The 20,933-nt window shown below is 32.9% G+C and overlaps 1 protein-coding gene across 5 annotated transcripts; it reads left to right on the forward strand.

Moving 5' to 3' along the window:
* Window positions 11,148–20,695, forward strand: LOC109356832. Of its 5 annotated transcripts, none has more exons than XM_019600397.1 (10): window positions 11,881–12,096; window positions 12,559–12,747; window positions 14,039–14,131; window positions 14,241–14,423; window positions 14,498–14,600; window positions 14,700–14,885; window positions 16,715–19,152; window positions 19,310–19,893; window positions 20,154–20,480; window positions 20,512–20,695. In XM_019600397.1, exons 1-9 carry the CDS (start codon window positions 11,881–11,883, stop codon window positions 20,161–20,163), a joined length of 4,002 nt encoding a protein of 1,333 aa, XP_019455942.1. In that variant the 3' UTR covers window positions 20,164–20,480; window positions 20,512–20,695. The 5 variants fall into 5 exon arrangements, with proteins under 5 accessions (XP_019455945.1, XP_019455944.1, XP_019455943.1 ...); XM_019600396.1 differs by having other exon boundaries at window positions 20,154–20,310; window positions 20,345–20,695; XM_019600399.1 differs by having other exon boundaries at window positions 11,149–12,096; window positions 19,313–19,893; window positions 20,154–20,695.

Genomic DNA, 20,933 nt, shown 5'->3' on the forward strand with positions numbered 1-20,933 from the left:
CTTTCTAATTTGAAGTTGGGTTAGCTTTGGACCTAGGGTTAGGTTCGGATACAAAAAAGTGACCTTACGAATATTTTGGGTCGGGTAAAAGTTAAGTCTACCCGACACATAAACATTCTTAATTTATATATTTTTTTAAAGAATAAATTATATAAAGTATTAATGGTGTACGATATAATGAATAAAACTTATCAGTGTTAGTAGATATTTTTTTTCACTTTATGAAAACCCATCTCCTCTGACAATATTCCCCATCCTTAAAGTGCATCAAGTTAATAACAAAGTAGCTATGGTTGTATGATAAGAAATATATTGTTTTTTAATAAGCACCTTTTATGTACTGTTAATGAGTACTTTTATCTGCTGAGAAAACTAAAATAAAACATTTAATTAAAAAGGTAAAGTTCATTTAATTTGAACATATTAAGTATTCTTCTTTTCATTATAAAGTTCTTATTTTTTTTAACAAAAATAAATTTTCCTTGACAGTTTTTTTCACAAAAAATAGGAATGGAAGAACTTTACCTTCGCCCATAAGCACCAAATTTTTAATTTTTTAAGTTGGGTTACAAGTAAATGAAATGAAAATATCTAAACAATATACATGTGACTCTACTACATTCCACTTTTTTCCTTCTTTTTCTATCCTATCATTTTCATTTTCATTTTCATTATATCATCCTCCAAACTTCAAACAACACAAAGTCACAAGGTAAGGTAAGAAGTTAAGAACTGTTTACTGAAAGTTTTATGTACTCCATACTTTAAATTCTAAAAATGGCAAATTCCAATAAATAAAATAAGGCTGAAATATAATATTTTCAATTATATTTTTTATACAATTGTTGTTATTCTTGAATAAATTAGTCAGAAATTTCAAACCACGCTAGAGAAAATTTTCCATGTATCAAATTTTAATGAAAATTACACGTCAAAGAAAAAGTATAAAGCCAACAATTAACTTTTGATATAAATAACATTGTTTAGATCAATTTTTATTTTCGATTAATTATAGCTTACAAGATGTTGGTCTATTAGTATAAGATCCCGTTAGATTCTTATAATAACTAAAAGGTAAAACGTTTGATTCCTAAAAACGATACTTGTTGGTAGAGACAGTCACGCACCTCGAAAGAGAGTTGTTCTCCACCTAAAGGGTGAAGATATACCCTTAATAATACAAAAAATTAAATTATTGACAAACTATATTAATGATAAAGTGGTAATGAGTTCCTTATTCTTTTTATTATCCTTATTCTTTTAAATAAAAGTTGAATACAAAGCACATGATAAACACCTTAAAAAGAATGAGTTTGTGTATTAAACAGGAGTCTAAAACATGAGGGTGCATTTATTTTTAATTTCCAGCAAATAATATGTTATAAATGAGTTGTGTGTTGAGAAATCACCAAGAATAAGAAAGATGTTAGGACTCATCAAGACAATTTTTATTTGGCATTTGTCCTATAAAAATGTAAGGATAGCCATTTTTCCTACAAGCTTCATTTTTATTTTCTTTCCTAAAGAGAAGGTTTATATTATAGGACCAATTCAATGTCTAAGAAAAAAAGATCTAATTCCACTATGATAATGAAATATAAAAGAAGATTTGTGACTATTGAAGTAGTGAGTTAGAACATTATGAAACATTTTTCTTCCCTAGTGGTGATTCCTTAACCCACTTTGATTTTGATGCTAATGTATAAATAGTACCCTCTTTATCAATATCATATGAAAAGAAAATAAAAGTAAAAAGCTTAAACTAGCTTTCTCTATTATATTGTTCCAAAAGGGACCACACACCTTCTCCCCCCTGATGGAATGTTACGTTTCGTTTGAGTATAGGATGAAATTTATCATGATCTTGCATGTGGAATTTCACAGGACCACGTACTCACAAATTTATCCACTTGATCCATTAATTTATTCAGCTTCTAGAGTATTTCACCGACCAAAACACTATTTTTCTTTGTTTTATTCTTCTGCCCCATTTTAATAAGGAAAATGTTCTTTTTGATACAAATTGTTTGATATCAATATCATCATATCAAGTCTTTTTTTTCTTCTATGTATGTAAAGGAACATGTATAAACAAGATAAATGTTTGTTGTTTCAAATACCTATTGAGATTTTGGTGTATAAATAAGGGAGTTGTTTTGATAAAAATGACAAATTTATCAACCCCATGCTATTGGGGCAAGTGGATAGAACATGATAAATTGGCTAACATTAAATATATAAATTGCTAATCACTTTAGCATTGTACCTAATTGTACTTCTTAATTTTAAAACCAAGTTTGATTATAGAAGTTACAACTAGACTAGATACGATTCCAAATTTAGAATCAAAGTCGATCTTATCACATGCTACGTACAGTAAACAATTGTTAATTGCAATTATAAAAAAATGTTATTAGTGTAATATTTATATAATGTCAGTGTATAGATTTATATACAGTCAAATATCTATAATTTATTTATATTACTTATATATCATAATCAATAATAATTAAATATGAATGATAAATACAATGACAATGTAAAAAAAATTATTGTATATTATATTATCTTCTCTATCTATTTATATTTAATCTCCTCTACCCTTCTCTAGAAATGCTCTCTAGGTGTAATAATAGATGAAAACCTTTAACTTTTTTTCATAGAATCAGTCCCATTGATGAATGGTCACGTGAAGCTGCCTTATTCTCCTAAGAACATAGACCAACCTCTTCTATAATATTGTAGTGCATGGGTACCAGAGATTCTTACTTTTACACCATTATTTGAAATTATTTTCATCTGGGTTTAGGTCTATAAATCTATAATATGGTGTGGTTACTAAGGTAGAGGCACAAGGACCATATTGTCTTTGTCTAATTGGGTAAGATATTTTGACTTTTGAGCCATGTTCAATATTCCAATCCTATTGCCTAGTGCCTAAGAAGCATTCCCTTTTTTCAGTTCCACAATGTTAAAGTGGTAAAGGTGATAGCATTTCAGGCAATGTTTAAAGGCAGTCACTAAAAGATGGGTCCAAAACTATGAACCCATCAAAGGATGGCTAAGGATTACCCCACTCCTCTTTCAAAAGATGGAGATCAAACAATGAACTTGACATAAAGGAAATTTGCTTATAGTTGAAAACATTTTTTAAAGTGATTCATTTAGCTATGCATATAGGGTATGGAGGGTAAATAAAATGGAAATTTCCAAAGCATTATTTAATGTTGGGCCAAAGCTAAAATGGGAACCGGATGTTAGTTTGCTTCAAAGCGAATTATGTTTTAGCCATTGGATTAAAAATGTGGTAATCAATAATCGTTTCAGTATTTTTTAGAAGCCGTGAATCTAATGTATGACTTACGTGTAGAAATTGCGATACTCTTTAATAACTTTTTGGTGTGTTATTTATATCGTTTAGAAGTCAGATTTCTAATGTACGACTTATGAGTGTATTATTTTTGAAGTATAGAGTCGTGATTTCATTGAACGACTTCTGAGTGTGTTATTTTATAAGAGTACAAGCCATGAGTTGCTTTAACGACTTCACAAGTAGTTTAAAATCGTTAACTAGAAGTCCGATTTTGCATATCAACTTCTAAACTTGTAAAATGTTTCTTCAGAGAAGTCGTAGATTGAGATCACGACTTCTACAAAACTTAGTAGCCAATCACAAATATAATAGATGAGATTAACGACTGTTCATTCCAATAGCTAATAATGTAGTTCACATATATACAAACTAACTTGCAGTTTGCAAGTTAGTCTTTCCCTTAATATTGTACCTAATTAGTATACATTGATTAGGAAAAAATAGTTAAAATAAAACTTTAATTTTCATTAATTAAACTGTCATGTACAAATGAAATCTTCATTAACAATTGGATAACTATTATTCTGGGACCAAATTGAATCAATCATTCGTCTTTATTATTTTAATTTTATATTTGATGAGTGTGAAATTATGTTATATTTATATTGCATTTTAGGACATAATTATGACTTTAAGATTGTTTCTAGTTTTTATTTTTCTTTGTTCGTGTTGAGCGGATATTTTTTGCTATGTTGTACAGTTTGAATGGATTGTATCCAAAATGTTAGAAACGGTAGGAAGCATGAAAAAAGGCTTTTTGATGAATCAAGAAGTATGAGAGAAAATCATGAATGAGAAAATGAAACTTTGTATATTGAACTGTGTTACATGGAATAAGGGAATCACCCTTTATATACTACAATACCTAACTAATAACTAACTAGTTAATCAATTAATTAAACTCTTAATCGATTAATGAAAACAATATTACAACTAACAAACTGAAATCAACTAACAAATTTAACATCCCCTCAAGCTGGAATATGTCAAGCATTCCAAGTTTGAAATGATTGTGATGAACACCAAACATACTCTAATACATCCTCTTGCTGGTGAGCGAATCTCTGTCTCCCAATCTTGAAATCTGAACGTGAAGCAATTTCATCCAACGCTTTGACAGAAGCAAACCAATCATAACAGATGAAAAAGAGAAATAAAATAGACCTTAATCTTAATCCTTATATGTTGCTTTAATGAGGGGGGAAATTACACACTATAATGTTGTGTGTTTAATGTGTGTGAGAGAGGGGTAAAAAAACTAGAGTAATAAAGAAATGAGAAACAATTGGAGGTAACAAATGAAAGAATGTGTAGATTCTTGTTGTCATTGAGAAGAAAAGATTGGTTCCAAGCTACTGCATTGACCTTGAAAGCTGAAGCAACTAATTCCAAACACCACAAAGCATTGCAAGAGGATTCATGCAAGCTCCCACACGAGAGGGTGAATCTTAATTCTTTAAAGGCGCTATATATATTTTTCTTGGCTCAACTATTCTTTATCGATACCATAATCAAAGAGCAAGAGGGTATGCTTTAGAATCTAATACCGTAGAATAGACAATGAGAATCTCTTTTTCCATTGCATGGAAAGAACCAATTGCTATAGTCTCTTTGAAATCTTGTGAGTCATAACTTCCAATCTAAATTGTGATGAGATCCACATCATCACATTATCCACCACAAACACATTGTCATCATTTCTCATCACAAACCATCTCACATCTTCCATTCCATGTTTGATATATTCCATCAGAGGATTCATGCAAGATTTGGTGGCTAGTAGAGAGTATAGAAAATAAAACATCAAAAAGATAGAAAGAACTCTTAGGAGACCAAATAAATAAGCTTGTGAATGAAATTTTTGAATCTTGCAAATAAAGAAAATGAGAATGAGGGTGATGTTAATGAACATGATCAAAGAAATTTCCAAAAACATGGAACACTCTACCATCAAGTCTCGAAAGATCCAACTTTTGTACAACATTGAAGAGAAACAACTAATGTTGCATCATTTACCACTCCTTCCCGGAAGACTAGGATGTATAGTAAATGAGTTTCATCTTGATGAAGAGCATGCAATGTACAAACTGAAATCCAACATAGAATATTATTTGAGGAATGAGATATATGAAGAATATTTATTCATCATTCCAGCAATGCATCCCACATCTTCTTGCAAATAATACATCCTCCAGAAGCATGAGTTTTGCAATATATCCCTTGGCGTAAAAGAAAAAGAACACGAGCGGAAGCTATCAAAAAGAATAATTATGATATGATATCATGTTAGAAATGATAGGAGACATGAAAAAGGCTTCTTGATGAATCAAAAAGTATGAGAGAAAATCATGAATGAGAAAATCAAAACTTTCTATATTGAATTGAGTTACAAGGAATAAGGGAATCACCCTTTATATACTACAATTCCTAACTAATAACTAACTAGTTAATCGATTAATTAAACTCTTAATCAATTAACGAAAACAATATCACAACTAACAAACTTAATTCAAATAACAACTTTAACACAAAAAGAGTAGATATTGAATACAAGAAGATGAAATTCGATATTGAGGATATGTGAAGACCAATTGAAGGGTCAAAAGAAGTCATTGTCTTGGAGTCTGGATCGAACAGAATCAACTTGAAGTGAAGGCGCCACATATACCCACGACCTTGAATGACATATTCTATTCCTATTTTAGATTTATTTTGTTGGGCTTAGCCCAATGTTTTGTAATTAGGATAAATGAGAGTTCTCCCCCAAGGATGAAACACTTTTGACACTGGACATTACAATTTTCTAATTTAAAATTTGGTATAATTTTCTCCATCATGAGTGAGTAATTCCCTTTGTTTCTAGGATTGAGGCTATGCCCTTTTATATCCAATAAACATTTGTTCTCACTTCTATTTCATTGAGTGTTATGATTTTGAATCATTAAACTGGGTTTTATTCATGAGTTGTCTGGCCAACAAGTTACACCTCTTAGATACATTGGGGAAGGTCCAAGAGGTGAATCACACTATCTGACCATTCGGTATTCAAACAAGAATCCTAATTCACGAGATTAGTATTAGGATTCTCGGGGGTTTCTGGAATTCACCTTGGGTTGCTATGAAACGATTGGATAGAAATATCCAAATAAAAGATTTGATTGATAACCGTACCACGAGTAGCTGCGACTTCAATTGAGTACATGTGTCAGAGCTCAAGAGAGGATAACACATATAAAAGAGCAATTCACCCTCACAACTTAAAGTTCATGAAAAGGAGCAAAATAATAATTTGCGAGTGTAAAGGCGGTAACCCTTATCTTGGAAACTCTTCCTAAATTAGATTTCAATCATTTTTAATATTTTCATAATTATTCTTGTCAATTATTTAATTGTTCTAAATTCACTTTTAATTCTTTTTGAGTTAAATATAAATTAATTGTTATAATTAAAAAAAAATTTCTAATCATTATAGAATCGATATTTTATTACTTGATGACATAGTCCTACATTTATGATTTCCCTACCAATATGGTTTCCCAAATGTACAAAGAAAAAAGCTAATTTACGTAGTTGATACATATGAACTGAAATATTACAGTGGTTGTCAAGTTGCACATTTTTTTTATAAAAAACTTGCCAACTATAGTGTAGAGTCTACAATGTTAAAAATGGGAAATTAAAAAATTGAAACTATACAACCTAGATGTTGTTTTTGGAGTGAGGGAAAATAAAATAAAATTGTACAATGACATTGCCAAGTCACCTTAAAAAAAAAGGAAAATCTTTATCTATACTTATTCTATATATAAAGCCAAAATTTGAAATAACTACTACCCATGACTATATTTTCATATTTTACACTTAATATTTTTTCTTTCTAAAGTAAAACCATATAATCCTAGATAACTATAATTAATACATCTCATTTTATGTTGGATATTATAATAAATACAAAAATTATAACATGAAATATATCCAATAAAAAACATTATAATTCTCTTAAATAAAAATATAAATTTAATCATTAATATCATAAAATAAGAATGCGAATTAACAGGGACGCTAGTTAAAATAGTACAAGTCCAAGACTCTACCTGTAGTTGTTGAGTTTTGGAAAAAAAAAGTAAGTGGACAACCATTGCCAAGGTTAATATAAAACGTCAACTAATACACCTCTCTCTTTAGTAAATAATTCAAAAAATATATTGATATTGCAATATTTTAGATAAGGTCTACCAATTAGATAAATTTTCTGTTTTTTTCTCGCATTGTTTGAGAAGCCCTTTTTATATTTATTTTACATGTGACAGATATTAATTTTACAGGAGCATTCAATAATGTGTCACTCAATGTACTAATGATTATGATTGATTGAAAAAATATATTTAAATTAAAATTTTAATAATTAATTATTTTTACATTTAGTAGTTTTTAAAGTGTAATAATATATATGCATTATCATCATAAAAATTATACACAAATATTATATCATTTATCATTAATTTATATTACTTTTCTAAAAAAACAATAATAATTAAAGATTATATTGGATAATACAATAACACTATATACAACTTTTACATTATTGGTACACATTTTTTTATGGAGTTAATTACATTAATTTGTCAACATCTTAGCAAGAATACAAAAAAAAGGATAGTAGTGCATGCAGCCAAACTCATGCATGTGAGGTATAAGAAAAATTCAAATACTAGATTTTGTCATATTCTCAATCCATATTTCGGATTAACATCCAAAGTTTTATCTTTGGCAAATAAGGTTTAGTTTGTTATGAAGCTACAAATGCTGCTTTATGCTACAAACCTATTAGAGGAAAAAGATGAGGGAATTAAAGAGTGGGAAGAACAATAATTTTCAAGACAAAATTATATTGAATAGGGTCCCATTATAAAGAAAAATGTGTATGGTAAGAACTCAAATCCTTATCCTAACTTCAACAAGTTGCTGGACCACTTCCTATATTGTGTTTTATCTGCACAAAAGTAACCAATGTTTTATACGTAACAACATAGTCACATCAATGTAAGTAAATGCAAAGGTGTTTGTTTTTCATTGGCGATTTTACAAATTTGTAGTCAATTATATGATAGTACATATGAAATTTGGCTCTTCTTTTAACATGTTTGGTAGTAAGAATGTAATATTTATATGTTGTTATGGTATATATTTATATATAATTAATATATTTGTTAATATTAGTATTACTTTTTCTAAAACATTATTAGTGATAATTGAGAATGAATGATGAGTAATGAATTAACAATATATAAATCTTTTACACTATAATATATATATATATATATATATATATTTTTTCTTGTATATATAAGTGGTGATCTCATTTGACATTAGAATTTTCCCCACTAAAAACAACATAACTACCTTAAAACGGTGTTTTATTATTACTTCATATTCATCAATCTTTCACTTGGATTTTTCCATGAGTAATGCTAAAAGCTTGACATACTTCAGCTTTTAAATATGATTGTTGGATAAGATAATTAAGTGGAAATTATTATTTATTTATTAAGAGTTGATATAATCTTCTAACACCATTGGTTCGACTTATCAAGAGGAAAGTAAAAAATGTATATGATTTTTTTGAGTAAATTATAATGACACCCCTGAGTTTTAATAAAACTACATAAATCACTCATACATTTTTAAAACCTACACAAACTATCTCTAATTATCTATATACATTATACTGACTACCTTAGTATAAGAGATGAATGTAGTTTCTTAAACAAAAAACGTACCGAGTTAATTAAGTCAAACAAAATATGATATAGTTCAAAGACAAATCCAAATAGTATGAGAGTCGATGTCAATTTATTATTTTTTATTCGTTACAAACTACATCAATAATTATAAGGAGATGTTTAAATTACTCTTATACTATATTATAACTAACCAAAATAATGAATGAATATAAACTCTTATACTATTTGGACTTATCTTCACAATATATCATACTTTGTTTGATTTAATTATACTCGTCTCCACTCTTAAAGGGATAGTAAGTATAATGTAGATATTTAATTATGAGTGATTTATGTAGGTTTTAAAAAAATTTAGATGGTTTATGTAATTTTACTACAATTCAAGGTGTCAGTATAATTTATTTATTTATTTAGTAATTTTGAAGAGGGGATAAGTGAAATTGAGAAGACCAAAATTTCTCATTTTCAAATTTTGCCTCCATTATTTTAGAGAAGATGAAAAATGGCTTTAAGATTTTTTACATTCCCTTATATACCCATCTTCAGCTATACTGTTTCCCATGCCCTCGGATTTTTAAAATAAAGCGAGATATAAATATTTTCATTTTACTTTCCTTTTTAACTTCTCTATTAAAAAAATCCCTCCTCTACGCTCCTTCAGCCAAACACCAGGATTGAAAACGAGTCGAACTAAAGTTCAGCTCGGTTTCACTCGATAAGAATTTGCCCAGCTTGAAACTTGACTCGAGTTCGATACGAGTTATTTTTTTAGTTTGAGTTCGACTCGGATAAAGTTCGAGAATTGTGAGGCTCAATTTAGATTAGTTTATTTAGACAACTCAAATAATTAATTCATTTTTAATAATAATAATAAACATAAAAAATAATGCATGAGTCATGATATAATAACAATAAACATAATAAATTATTTTATATATATATATATATATATCAAATCAACTCATGGTCATGATATAATAACAATAAACATAAAATTAGTTATATATATATATATATTATATATCGAATCAGTTCATGAACCTAGTGAGTCGAACTGTGTCCAACTCAACTTCGACCCGTTTATTTAATGAACTCAATTTTCAGTTCAAGTTTGACTCATTTGATTAATGACTCATCATGCTAAATAGCGAGTCGAGTTTCAGATGAATACCAAGTTGGTTCGATTCATTACCAACTTTACCTATATTATTTATTCATCATTGTAAGTAGGTGCTGAAATATAAATATTGTTTTCCAATAAAAAACATAAATACTACATTGATCTTTTTTATAATACCTTTATGAGTAACTTCATCCAAATTAAGCAAGGTAGGTAATATTGTAAATATTATTAAATTTGTCAATAATTAGATATAATTTTTTTAAATTATCCTTCATTAATGGGTATTTTCTATTTTCATTGAATTAGTTAATGATTTTATCTTTTAAACCAATTAGTATAATAATATTTTAATTACAAAGCTAGTTGATGTAGATAAAACTTTGAAAAATGACCTATAAAAAGGATCAAAACTAAAACCTCAAAATAATCTGATAAAAAGATGGAGGGATTATTATTATTCTTTTAGATATATAGTCTCAATTGAAAAGTATATTAGTGAGAAAGTATTTGACCGAAGATATTAATTTGAATATTCCATCGAAAAAAAAGATATTACATTGAATATCGAGAAAGCTTAATTGTATTTGATAAAAAAGGGAAGGGCTTATCTATAATTTGATAACAAAGGTAAAGCTTGTCTACAGGATCTTTATAATGAAACATGTAGGACACACTCACTATATCTAACAAAAATTAAATTGTCAATGGTTCAATTCTTAAAATCTAACTAATGACATTTTCTCTTGAGAATTCAGCATTTCAGAGGAGGCCTGGCTGGGCTTTTCTAACGGGCCTTCACAAATCACAATATAACTTACTTTAAGTGACGACAAAAACCCATTCAAGAAAGAATCAGGAGTAAAAAGGAAAAATATAATTTATTAATTAATTTTCCTTCCCTGTCCCTTTCTGCTTTTCTTCTTCCATTCTGTATCTTGAAAGAATCTATTAACACCCTCATATTAAGCTCAAAATTTGATAATAATATTTTGCATTACAAAAACAAAAACCCTTAAATGCCCATAACATTAACAATACTCTCTCAATGCTGAATCCACTTTCTCTGTAAAACTCTATAGTCTCTTTCTTCAATCCCTAATTTCACAATCTCACCTTGTTCTTCCCCTTTCTATATTCTGCACCAAGACCCTTTTTTGATCTCACCCCAACTCTTCTTTTCCATTGGATTTGAATGCCCAAACACCCTTTTTGCGCATTTCTGCAACTCTCTCGATTCACCCTTTTCCATTAGGGTTTTAATAATCTGAGCTCATCTATTCGCTCTTTTGAATTCGATTGGGTTTTGCTCCCTTATTTGCTGAAATATTATTGTTTTTATTTGCACTTTTGGGGATTTGTTTGGTAGTTGATGACACTTTGAAATTGCGGGGTTCTATGTGTTTGTCCTTTTTCTTGAAAGGATCGCCCTCAATTGGTTAAGTTCAATTTGTCATTTTTTTGCTGTTTTTTTTGGAAGTGCCGATGGTATAAATTCCTTATATAATAGCTACTGCTACTAGCTTTCTATGTGTTATTTTTGTTAGTTTCAATATTGGTTGTGGAGTTATCTAGAAGAATCTGTGGTGGTGTGTTGTGGCTTGGGTTGGTAGGGTTTACTTGGGAAACTTGATAGGGCTTGCATGGGCGAACATGAGAGTGGGCTATTGCCTAATGGCTTGTTGCCCAATGAAGCTGCCTTGGTGGTAAAGGTGGTCGATTCAGAGCGGTGGATGAAGGCTGAAGAGAGAACTGCAGAGCTTATTGCCTGCATTCAGCCTAATCCAGCCTCTGAAGAGCGCCGAATTGCAGTTGCGGACTATGTCCAGGGGTTGATCATGAAGTGCTTCCCTTGCCAGGTGGGTCTCATGTGCAGAAACATACGTGTTCAATATCTGTTCTTAGATTGTGGATTATTCTTATTCCTTGCTTAGGGTGAGTAGGGCACGCATTATTTTAGCTGGAATTATGCCACAACATTTTAATTGTTGAAGATTTTTAGCACAATATCATTAAATACTAGCACATATTACACTACTATGCCGATAACAAGTCTTTAAAATGGAGTGGTGTTAAATTAGAAATGCTAATTTGTGGTTAAAAAGTGCATATATTGTTGTTTGTTATGGGGATGTTTTGGTCATGAAAATATGAAATTATGTTCTCTCAATTTGTGAATGATTTTGTATCAAGCCTTTTAATACGGAGGTTAATAGGTGTCATGGCTTTGGTTCATCTCTGAAGATCATTGACAAGATTCGTGATCTTAACTTGCAGTTTTACTTCCACATTATTGTGTAAATGACTGTTTATGATTACAGGTGTTCACCTTTGGGTCGGTACCCCTCAAAACTTATCTTCCTGATGGAGATATTGACTTGACCGCATTTAGTAAAAATCAAAATCTGAAGGATACCTGGGCGCATCAGGTTCGGGACATGCTAGAGAGTGAGGAGAAGAATGAGAATGCAGAGTTTCGTGTCAAAGAAGTTCAGTACATCCAGGCTGAAGTAGGTTCTCTAAGAACACAGCATCTTAAAAAATGTTGAACTCTGTGCTTAGAGTCTTGATAAATCAATTAATTTGTTATTATTAGTTGCTTTCTCAATTTGTTCATGATCTCAGTTGCATGCTTAAGATTTGGAGATCCTCATGTTTATTCTCAAATCTTGTACTGCTCTGCATTGATATATTCAATTTCGATGAAATCTTGAGCTTTCCTACACTTGAGGAAATAAACTTGGTGGCTAGATCCCAGGTTTAAAAAGTCACAGGGTGTGCATTATGGATTTCTTCTTTTCCTTTCTGAGTTCCTTCACCCTTTGTGTTGGTTTCTGCATGTCTGTGCATGTGCTTGTTTGTTATATTGATATACTCGGTCAATATATTAATGCAAGATCACTTTTAGCGGAAACTACCTTATCATAAACTACCCAGAGGAATACTTTTGTAGTGGTCAATATAGAGTAATAGAGATATGTCAATTGTCAAATACTAATGGTGCATTATTCATTATCTGAGACTAAAAAGATGAATTCCAACACATGATACCATCCCACAACTCTTTCTCTGCTTGATTTCTGACCATGTTTTGACCTTGTGACGGGTGGGCATCACTAGTGTTGTTGTGGAATTATTCAGCTTTTATTCCATAAGAGCATACACAAGTTTATCATATGCCCGAATAATATCCGCCTACCACTTTCATAACTCATATCACTAGAGCACTGGTTCATTTTGACTTAGGGACTTTTTACACTTACATAAGCTCAAGGTTTTATAGGATATTAGGCCTGATCATGTATAGATTATGGGCATTATGTATGTGAAGTTTTGGCATTATACTATGATAAACCATAAATTCAAGTTTGAAAATTGCACTTTATTATGATTTATGAGTGTGAGGAGAGTGGATATTAACCATTACCAAATCATATGCCTTTTTAAGTGGTTATGCAAGAATGTTGCAAAAGCTTCAGGTCATAGGACTTTAGGTCTGATTATGCATATATTAGTGATAGTGTGGTACATTGATAACCATGAAACAGAATTTGAAGGCTGTATTGCTATGGTGAAAGAAGAAATACTAGGATCACTAGCTTGTGAAACATATTTTGTGCTACTATTTATTTAGTATTTTTTTCTACTTCATAGATGTTGACCAAAGTATGGTTGCCATGCATTAAGTACTTAAAATTCAGGAGGCTGATGCACTAGCTATTTGTTTCTACATTTTAGTTCTTCTTAATTGTCTGGCTTAATTATTATAAAATTCATACCCTTTTTTCTTCATATTTGCAGGTGAAGATTATAAAGTGCCTTGTTGATAATATTGTAGTAGACATTTCATTAAACCAGCTTGGAGGGTTGTGCACCCTTTGTTTTCTTGAGGAGGTAATTTGATACATCCCAGCCTGAGCTCTGACTTTAGTGTTTTCTTTGAAATTGTGACCTTGATACTATTTTTTCTTGGATTGACATAAATATGATTTTGCTGTAATAGGTCGATAATCTGATTAAGCAAGATCATTTATTCAAGCGTAGCATTATACTAATAAAAGCTTGGTGTTACTATGAGAGCCGTTTACTCGGTGCCCACCATGGACTTATCTCTACATATGCATTAGAAACCTTGGTTCTTTACATATTTCATGTTTTCAACAATTCCTTTGCTGGACCACTTGAGGTAACAGAAATTACATGCCTTTCTTTTCTTTTAGTATTTTGGTGTTTGATTCATTGTTGTCTTTGCCTATGCAGGTATTATATCGATTTCTTGAGTTTTTTAGTATGTTTGACTGGGATAACTTCTGTGTAAGCCTATGGGGTCCAGTTCCCATTAGTTCACTCCCAGATGTGACAGGTAACTACATTGTGATTGAAGATTCCTCTGTTATTATTGATTTAGCTCCATCTTGCTTATTGATTTTTTTCCCCTTCCCTCCCTCAACATTTTCCGCAGCTGAACCTCCTCGAAAAGATGGTGGAGATTTACTGCTCAACAAGTTATTTCTTGAAGCATGTGGATCGGTTTATTCTGTTTTCCCTGGTGGCCAAGAAAATCAGGGACAGCCCTTTGCTTCCAAGTATTTCAACGTTATTGATCCTTTGCGTGTAAACAATAACCTTGGCCGTAGTGTCAGCAAAGGTGTGTTGAGGTCTTAAAATTGGATTTTATTCATTTTATGCATTTATGTTACTATTTGTGAAATTAAAATTGGACTGGATCTGTTTTGTATTGAATATTGATTTGTCCAAGTCGCTAGTTTAAATGTGACAACTGTGACAGTTATTCAGGATTAACTTTGTAAAGTAGAAATAATTAAGAAAAAATAAATGGAGCAATGATCACCATCTTAGTATATATTAACTTTGTCCATGTATTTTTCTATGTGGCACAGTCTTTCCCTCTTTATTTTCTTGTCATTCAGGAATTTGTTCAATAGGTATATAGCAAAGAATGAGTAGAACTCATAAGCGAATTTTCATACGTGTTTCATCATTTTCTTGAGGACCAGCAATATATTGCCCAAGGTTATTGGGACCGGACGGTCCGATCGTCACCCGCTTGAAGGGGCGGTCCCGTATCATAAAAAAACCGGAAGGCTCTTCCAGCCGTTTCTGGCCATGCTAAAACTGGTCTAACCGGGTTAGACCGGAAGAACCCGGAATAACCCGGTTGGTTAGACCGACCGGCTAACTACAACTTCAAAAAAAATCCCAGAAAACAGTAAATGGATAAGTAGACAACAGTGTTTTCCTTCAAAGTGCAAGCCCTTAATGGACTAAGAGGGTCATGAAAACCTTGTTGTTAGGACTCATGAGAAACTCCCTCGATAGTCACCATCGTTAGCTTCACCGTCATAAGTTGGCTTCGCCTCTATGCTGCCATCTCATGAGTCTCTCGCTGTCGCCTCTGCACACTCCCAAACATCGTCGTCGTCCCAAGTATCTCGTCCGCTTGTCATCATCTCAACTCTCAAGCATGGAGAGCACAAATACAAAAAACTAAAAAAAGGTTAACATTTGAACTGTGAAGAAAAGAAAGAAAATGTGTTATAAGATGCTATTTTGTTCCTTCATCCTCACCCCCAAATCTTTTCTTCCAATCTTATCACAAATTTCATATAGTGCAGAACTGCAGATTTTGGTCTTGTGTGTACACTTGTAGGTAGTAATTAATTTGGATGGAACACATGTATGTTCATATGAGACATAAGTGTGCCAGCTGGAGTGCACTAAAAGCTAATGAGTAACACAATGCAATTTAAATTATAAAATGCTTGAATTTTGTAAATGAGTCTTATCCAGTATAAGTAGAAGTCTTTTTTTCGTGCTGCAATGATTTTTTGAAAGTATAACTCAAACTTATTGTTTAATTGTTTGTGTTTTGATTTATTAATTTTGATTTATAATTCTAATCTTGGAAGACTTAAACTTGTTTGATGCACCTTTTTTAATTTGGATGTATGTACAACTATGCATTATGTAAAAAATGACAGTGATGAGTGTGTTAACCAATTATTTTTATTAATTATATAATATATATAATTTTGACCGGTCCGGCCGAACGGTTAAACCGGTTAGAACCTACACGGAACCTTTTCCAAGTTGATGTCCGGCTCGGCTATCATAACATTGGTATCGCCATATTAGTTATGTTTTGTACATTCACAGGGTTTCCTTATTTTTATGTGGTAATATGGAAAGCTGGACACATTATAGAAATTTGCTACATATTTTGCTAGTTTCCAGTAATTTTGGTACCCATTGGGGTTTTGATTGAACAAATGAAGCTACTCTATGTTTATTTTAGCTGAATATATGGCAAAACTACAGTAATATTTATGCATGCTGCTGTAGTTAAACTAGTATTATACATATATTAGTGGTCTATTAGTTTTACGAAAGTTATTTTAATTTATCTGGCAACTTTTGTCTTGGCTAACACTTGCATATCTTGTACTGGTTAACCAGGCAATTTCTATAGGATACGCAGTGCCTTTGCATTGGGGGCTAAAAGGCTGGCTAGATTACTTGATTGTCCAGAGGAGGAATTGGTTTTTGAAGTAAACCAGTTCTTTATGAACACTTGGAAGAGACATGTTAGTGGGCAACGGCCTGATGCTCCAACTAATGATTTGTCGCTTTTGAGGTTATTAAGTCATGATGAATTACAGAGGCCTGAGAATCTCCGGAACAATAACCACAAAGTCGACAAGGCCTCCACTCGTGAATTTCATGCTGAAGGGGAGCATGTTTCACTAAGAGGTCTACCTCAGCATAGTAACTTATCATCTGAAAACTCATTTAAAAGTAGTGACATTTCTACATTATCACATACTCTGAATCAGAAGAGTCATGGAAACCAATATAATTCAACGACATTTAATCAAGTCAGAAGGGGAACTAGTTCTAATCATGGTGCTCATGTTGATAAAGGTCAGAGAAATGTTAAAACTGATAACTCAGTAAGTGATGTTCATGGAAGGTTTCTATTTGCCAGAACACGTTCTAGCCCTGAGCTAACTGATTCATTCGGTGAAGTTTCTTCCCAAGGAAGGCGTACAAGAGCACCTGAAAGTATTAAAGGACAGAATTCCTTTGCAAAGTTGGAGGTTAGTCGTAGGAAGAATCTTGAACCTAACATGGCTACAAATTATGTTAGAATTGATGATTCATCTGATAGGCACAACTCGTCTCATGAAGTTATTGATAGTGCTGCAGAATCAAACAATGTTTCAAATAGCTATCATGATGAATCAGGCATGGGTGTTGTGGGTGAAGAGTTTGCATCTGCTATTGGAGCAGGTGAAATGCAGATGATGCATGAGGAGGAGCAAGACCTTTTAAATATGATGGCATCTCCCACAGCTCTTGGTTTCACTGGCCAGGCTCATGTTCCGATGAATTTTGCTGCAGGTCACCTACCATTTCCATTTCCACCTTCTATTCTTGCATCAATGGGGTATGCTCAGAGAAATATGGGTAACATTCCCTTCATTGAAGCTCCTTGGGGTGCAAATATGCAATTTCATCCAGGTTTAGTCCCTTCACATTTGACTCCATATTTCCCCGGCATGGGATTGACATCTAATCCTCAAGATATAATTGAAACTGGCAATGAGAATTTTAGTCCTGTTGAAATGAACCCAGCAGAAGTTGACAATGATTTCTGGCATGAGCAGGAAACGAATTCTGCTAGTTTGGTTGAAGTTGATAATGGAAATTTTGAAATGCATCCAGATGATGAACAACAGTCAACTTCGGGTAGTTCTAACTTTGCCCCACCGTCTCGAGTAGGCAGCTCTAGAAGTTCCTCCAGAATTCAGCAGAATTTTACCAAAGAAAACCAAGGATCAACCAGGGAAGAGCATATTGATGAGTTTCATTATCAAGATGGCCGAAGAAATGAGGTTTATTATGATGATAGGATAGCAAATTCTCAGTTGCCCAGTCCATCACCTTCAAGCTCCCTCAGGAGTAAGACCTCTTCTGAAAGCTCTTGGGATGGATCGTCAGCCAAATCCTCAAAATCAATGAGGGAAAAAAGAGGGAAGAAAAATGCTCCCTCAGCGCCATCTGCTGCTCTCGGGAAGGGTAAGAATGTCTCAGAATTTTCATCTAATCGATTAGATGATGAAAACAGAGAGTGGTCTCCTGTGTCGACTATGGATGTGTCAGAAAGAAGCACTAAGGCCCCAGCTCTCAGCTCCATGCACATTCCAAGGCATCAAATGTCTGCTTTTGTAGTTGCTCAGACAAGCGGATCAGATTCCCCATACCCCATAGCTCCTATGCTTATAGGCCCTGGTTCTCGCCAAAGAGCGGCTGAGGATTCTGGGGTTGCTCCATTTACATTCTATCCTACTGGACCTCCAGTGCCCTTTGTTACAATGCTTCCTTTTTATAATTTTCCTACTGAGTCTTCTGACACTTCAAGCAATTTCAATGTTGAAGAAGGGGTACATAACAGTGATTCTGGTCATAATGTTGATTCGTATGAGGGATATGACCAGCCTGAGGGTTCAAGCCCTTCCAATTCTATGACAAGGGCAGCTATTGAGTCACCAGAACACAAGTCTGACATTCTTAATAGTGACTTCGTTAGCCATTGGCAAAATTTGCAATATGGGCGATTTTGTCAAAACACCAGTCATCCTCCTTCAATGGTCTATCCTTCACCTGTCATGGTGCCCCCTGTTTACTTGCAGGGACATTATCCCTGGGATGGTCCTGGAAGACCTGTTTTAGCCAACATGAATCTTTTGACCGAGTTTATGAGCTATGGGCCACGTCTATTTCCCGTTGCTCAACCATCTGTTTCTAATAGACCTGCCACCTATATTTACCAGCGTTTTGCAGATGATATGCCACGGTATCGAAGTGGGACTGGAACCTACCTGCCAAATCCTGTATGATATTTTTCTAGGAAATTTGGTACTTTTTCTGCAGTGTTTTTTCTTCCTGTAACATGTTTGAAAATAAAGCAGTTGCTTTGTTTCGTCAGTATGCTATTTATTGGTTCTGCTGTTTTTTGTCAGTATTTTATCACTTCTTTTTTTATTTCAGAAGGTTTCTTCTCGGGGTCGACATTCCACAAGTACAAGAAGGGGAAATTACAACCACGATAGAGGTGACCACCATGGTGATAGAGAAGGGAATATGAACTCCAAGGTTCGAGCAACTGGACGTAGCCATAATCGCAATCAGACTGAGAAGCCCAGCTCAAAGCCAGAGCGGTTGACAACCAGTGAAAACCGTGTTGAGAGACCGTGGGCTTCACATAGGCATGACTCATTGGCTCCTAACCAAAATGGTCCAGTCCGCTCAAATTCCTCGCAGAACAATCCTGCCAATGTAGCTTACGGAGTGTACCCTATCCCAGGCATGAACTCCAGTGGAGTCTCATCAAATGGACCAACGATGCCATCTGTTGTAATGTTCTATCCATATGATCATAATATGGGCTACAGTACCCCTGCAGAACAGCTGGAGTTTGGGTCGTTAGGACCAATGGGTTTCTCAGGTGTCAATGAACTATCACAACTGCATGAGGGAAGTCGGTCTGGTAGAGCATTTGAAGAGCAAAGGTTTCATGGTGGCTCTGCTCATCGATCCTCACCAGATCAACCCTCTTCGCCCCATGTCTCAAGGTAGTTGTTCCTTTCTGTCTTTGTTGTACCACTTCTAGTTAGGACAATAAACTTGTCTTGCAGCTTGCAATATCTAATAGTCATATTGAGAAATTACTTGTTTAGCAAATCAAGAAGTATTGGACTTGATTTTCCAATACCGACTTGCTCCTTTTCTATTCCTTTGACATCGATCGGTTAACAAGACCCTTCTATATTTTGCTATTGTTATTATTGTCCACTTGGATTACTTACTGATGTCATCTTATGATTTTTAACAGGGGATCTTGATTGCTCTGCTAGATCAGTCTCTCCATGAGTAATGATCAATTATCGGAGAATGATTTTTCTCCTTTTCCCATATAACAGATATCAGGACCAGGCAAAACATGTAACTGGGGAAAACTATAATGTGAAACCTTATTTTAAAGCATCCATGTTATCAACCCTCTCTTAAAAAGAAACAATCTAGGTATCATTGATTTGGAAGGTCCCTTGTTTGTGCCTTGGATCTTGCATGTACAACAATTACAGGTGAGTAACCAACTTTGGTTACATTTTTCCATCCAAGACACTTGTTGTTTAAGGATGAAGACAGTGCTGACTAAGTTGGATGCAGGCTAGAAAAGAGGATGGAAGACTCAGTGACTAGACTTTTGTTGAAGGTTTAGACAGTTGTAACCATATCAATGTAGAAAACTGGCTTAGGTTCAGAGTTTAAAAATTTTGTTACAGATTTGTCAACTTCTCTTTGTATCCTCCTTGAGTTTTTAAAAACAATGTTACAGTTAAGCAATAAAGTTTTCAGAACATATAGTTTAGATGTTCATCTTCCTCTAACGTTTAATCATTTTTTTTTGTATTTATGCTTAGTCAAATGAGTTGTAAATATAGAATAAGCTAAATTTTTTTTCCTAATATTATGAAGTTGTATTCAAAGAATTAAATTTAGAAATTATATATGATATTATTTTGTGGTATTCAACACATACCACCCCTATCAACCTACAGGTAAAAGTTAAAAATTTGGATATTTGGGCAAATAAATTATTGTTTGATGG

This window comes from Lupinus angustifolius, chromosome LG09 (genome assembly GCF_001865875.1).
Source record: "Lupinus angustifolius cultivar Tanjil chromosome LG09, LupAngTanjil_v1.0, whole genome shotgun sequence".
NCBI lineage: Eukaryota > Viridiplantae > Streptophyta > Magnoliopsida > Fabales > Fabaceae > Lupinus > Lupinus angustifolius.

Excerpts from the sequence above, each read along its gene's own strand:
- LOC109356832 (XM_019600398.1), top strand. The coding sequence starts at position 11,881 with ATGGGCGAACATGAGAGTGGGCTATTGCCTAATGGCTTGTTGCCCAAT. Across the intron at positions 12,748-14,038 it reads TTCAGTACATCCAGGCTGAA|GTGAAGATTATAAAGTGCCT; the intron begins GTAGGTTCTCTA and ends TCATATTTGCAG. Across the intron at positions 14,601-14,699 it reads TTCACTCCCAGATGTGACAG|CTGAACCTCCTCGAAAAGAT; the intron begins GTAACTACATTG and ends CATTTTCCGCAG.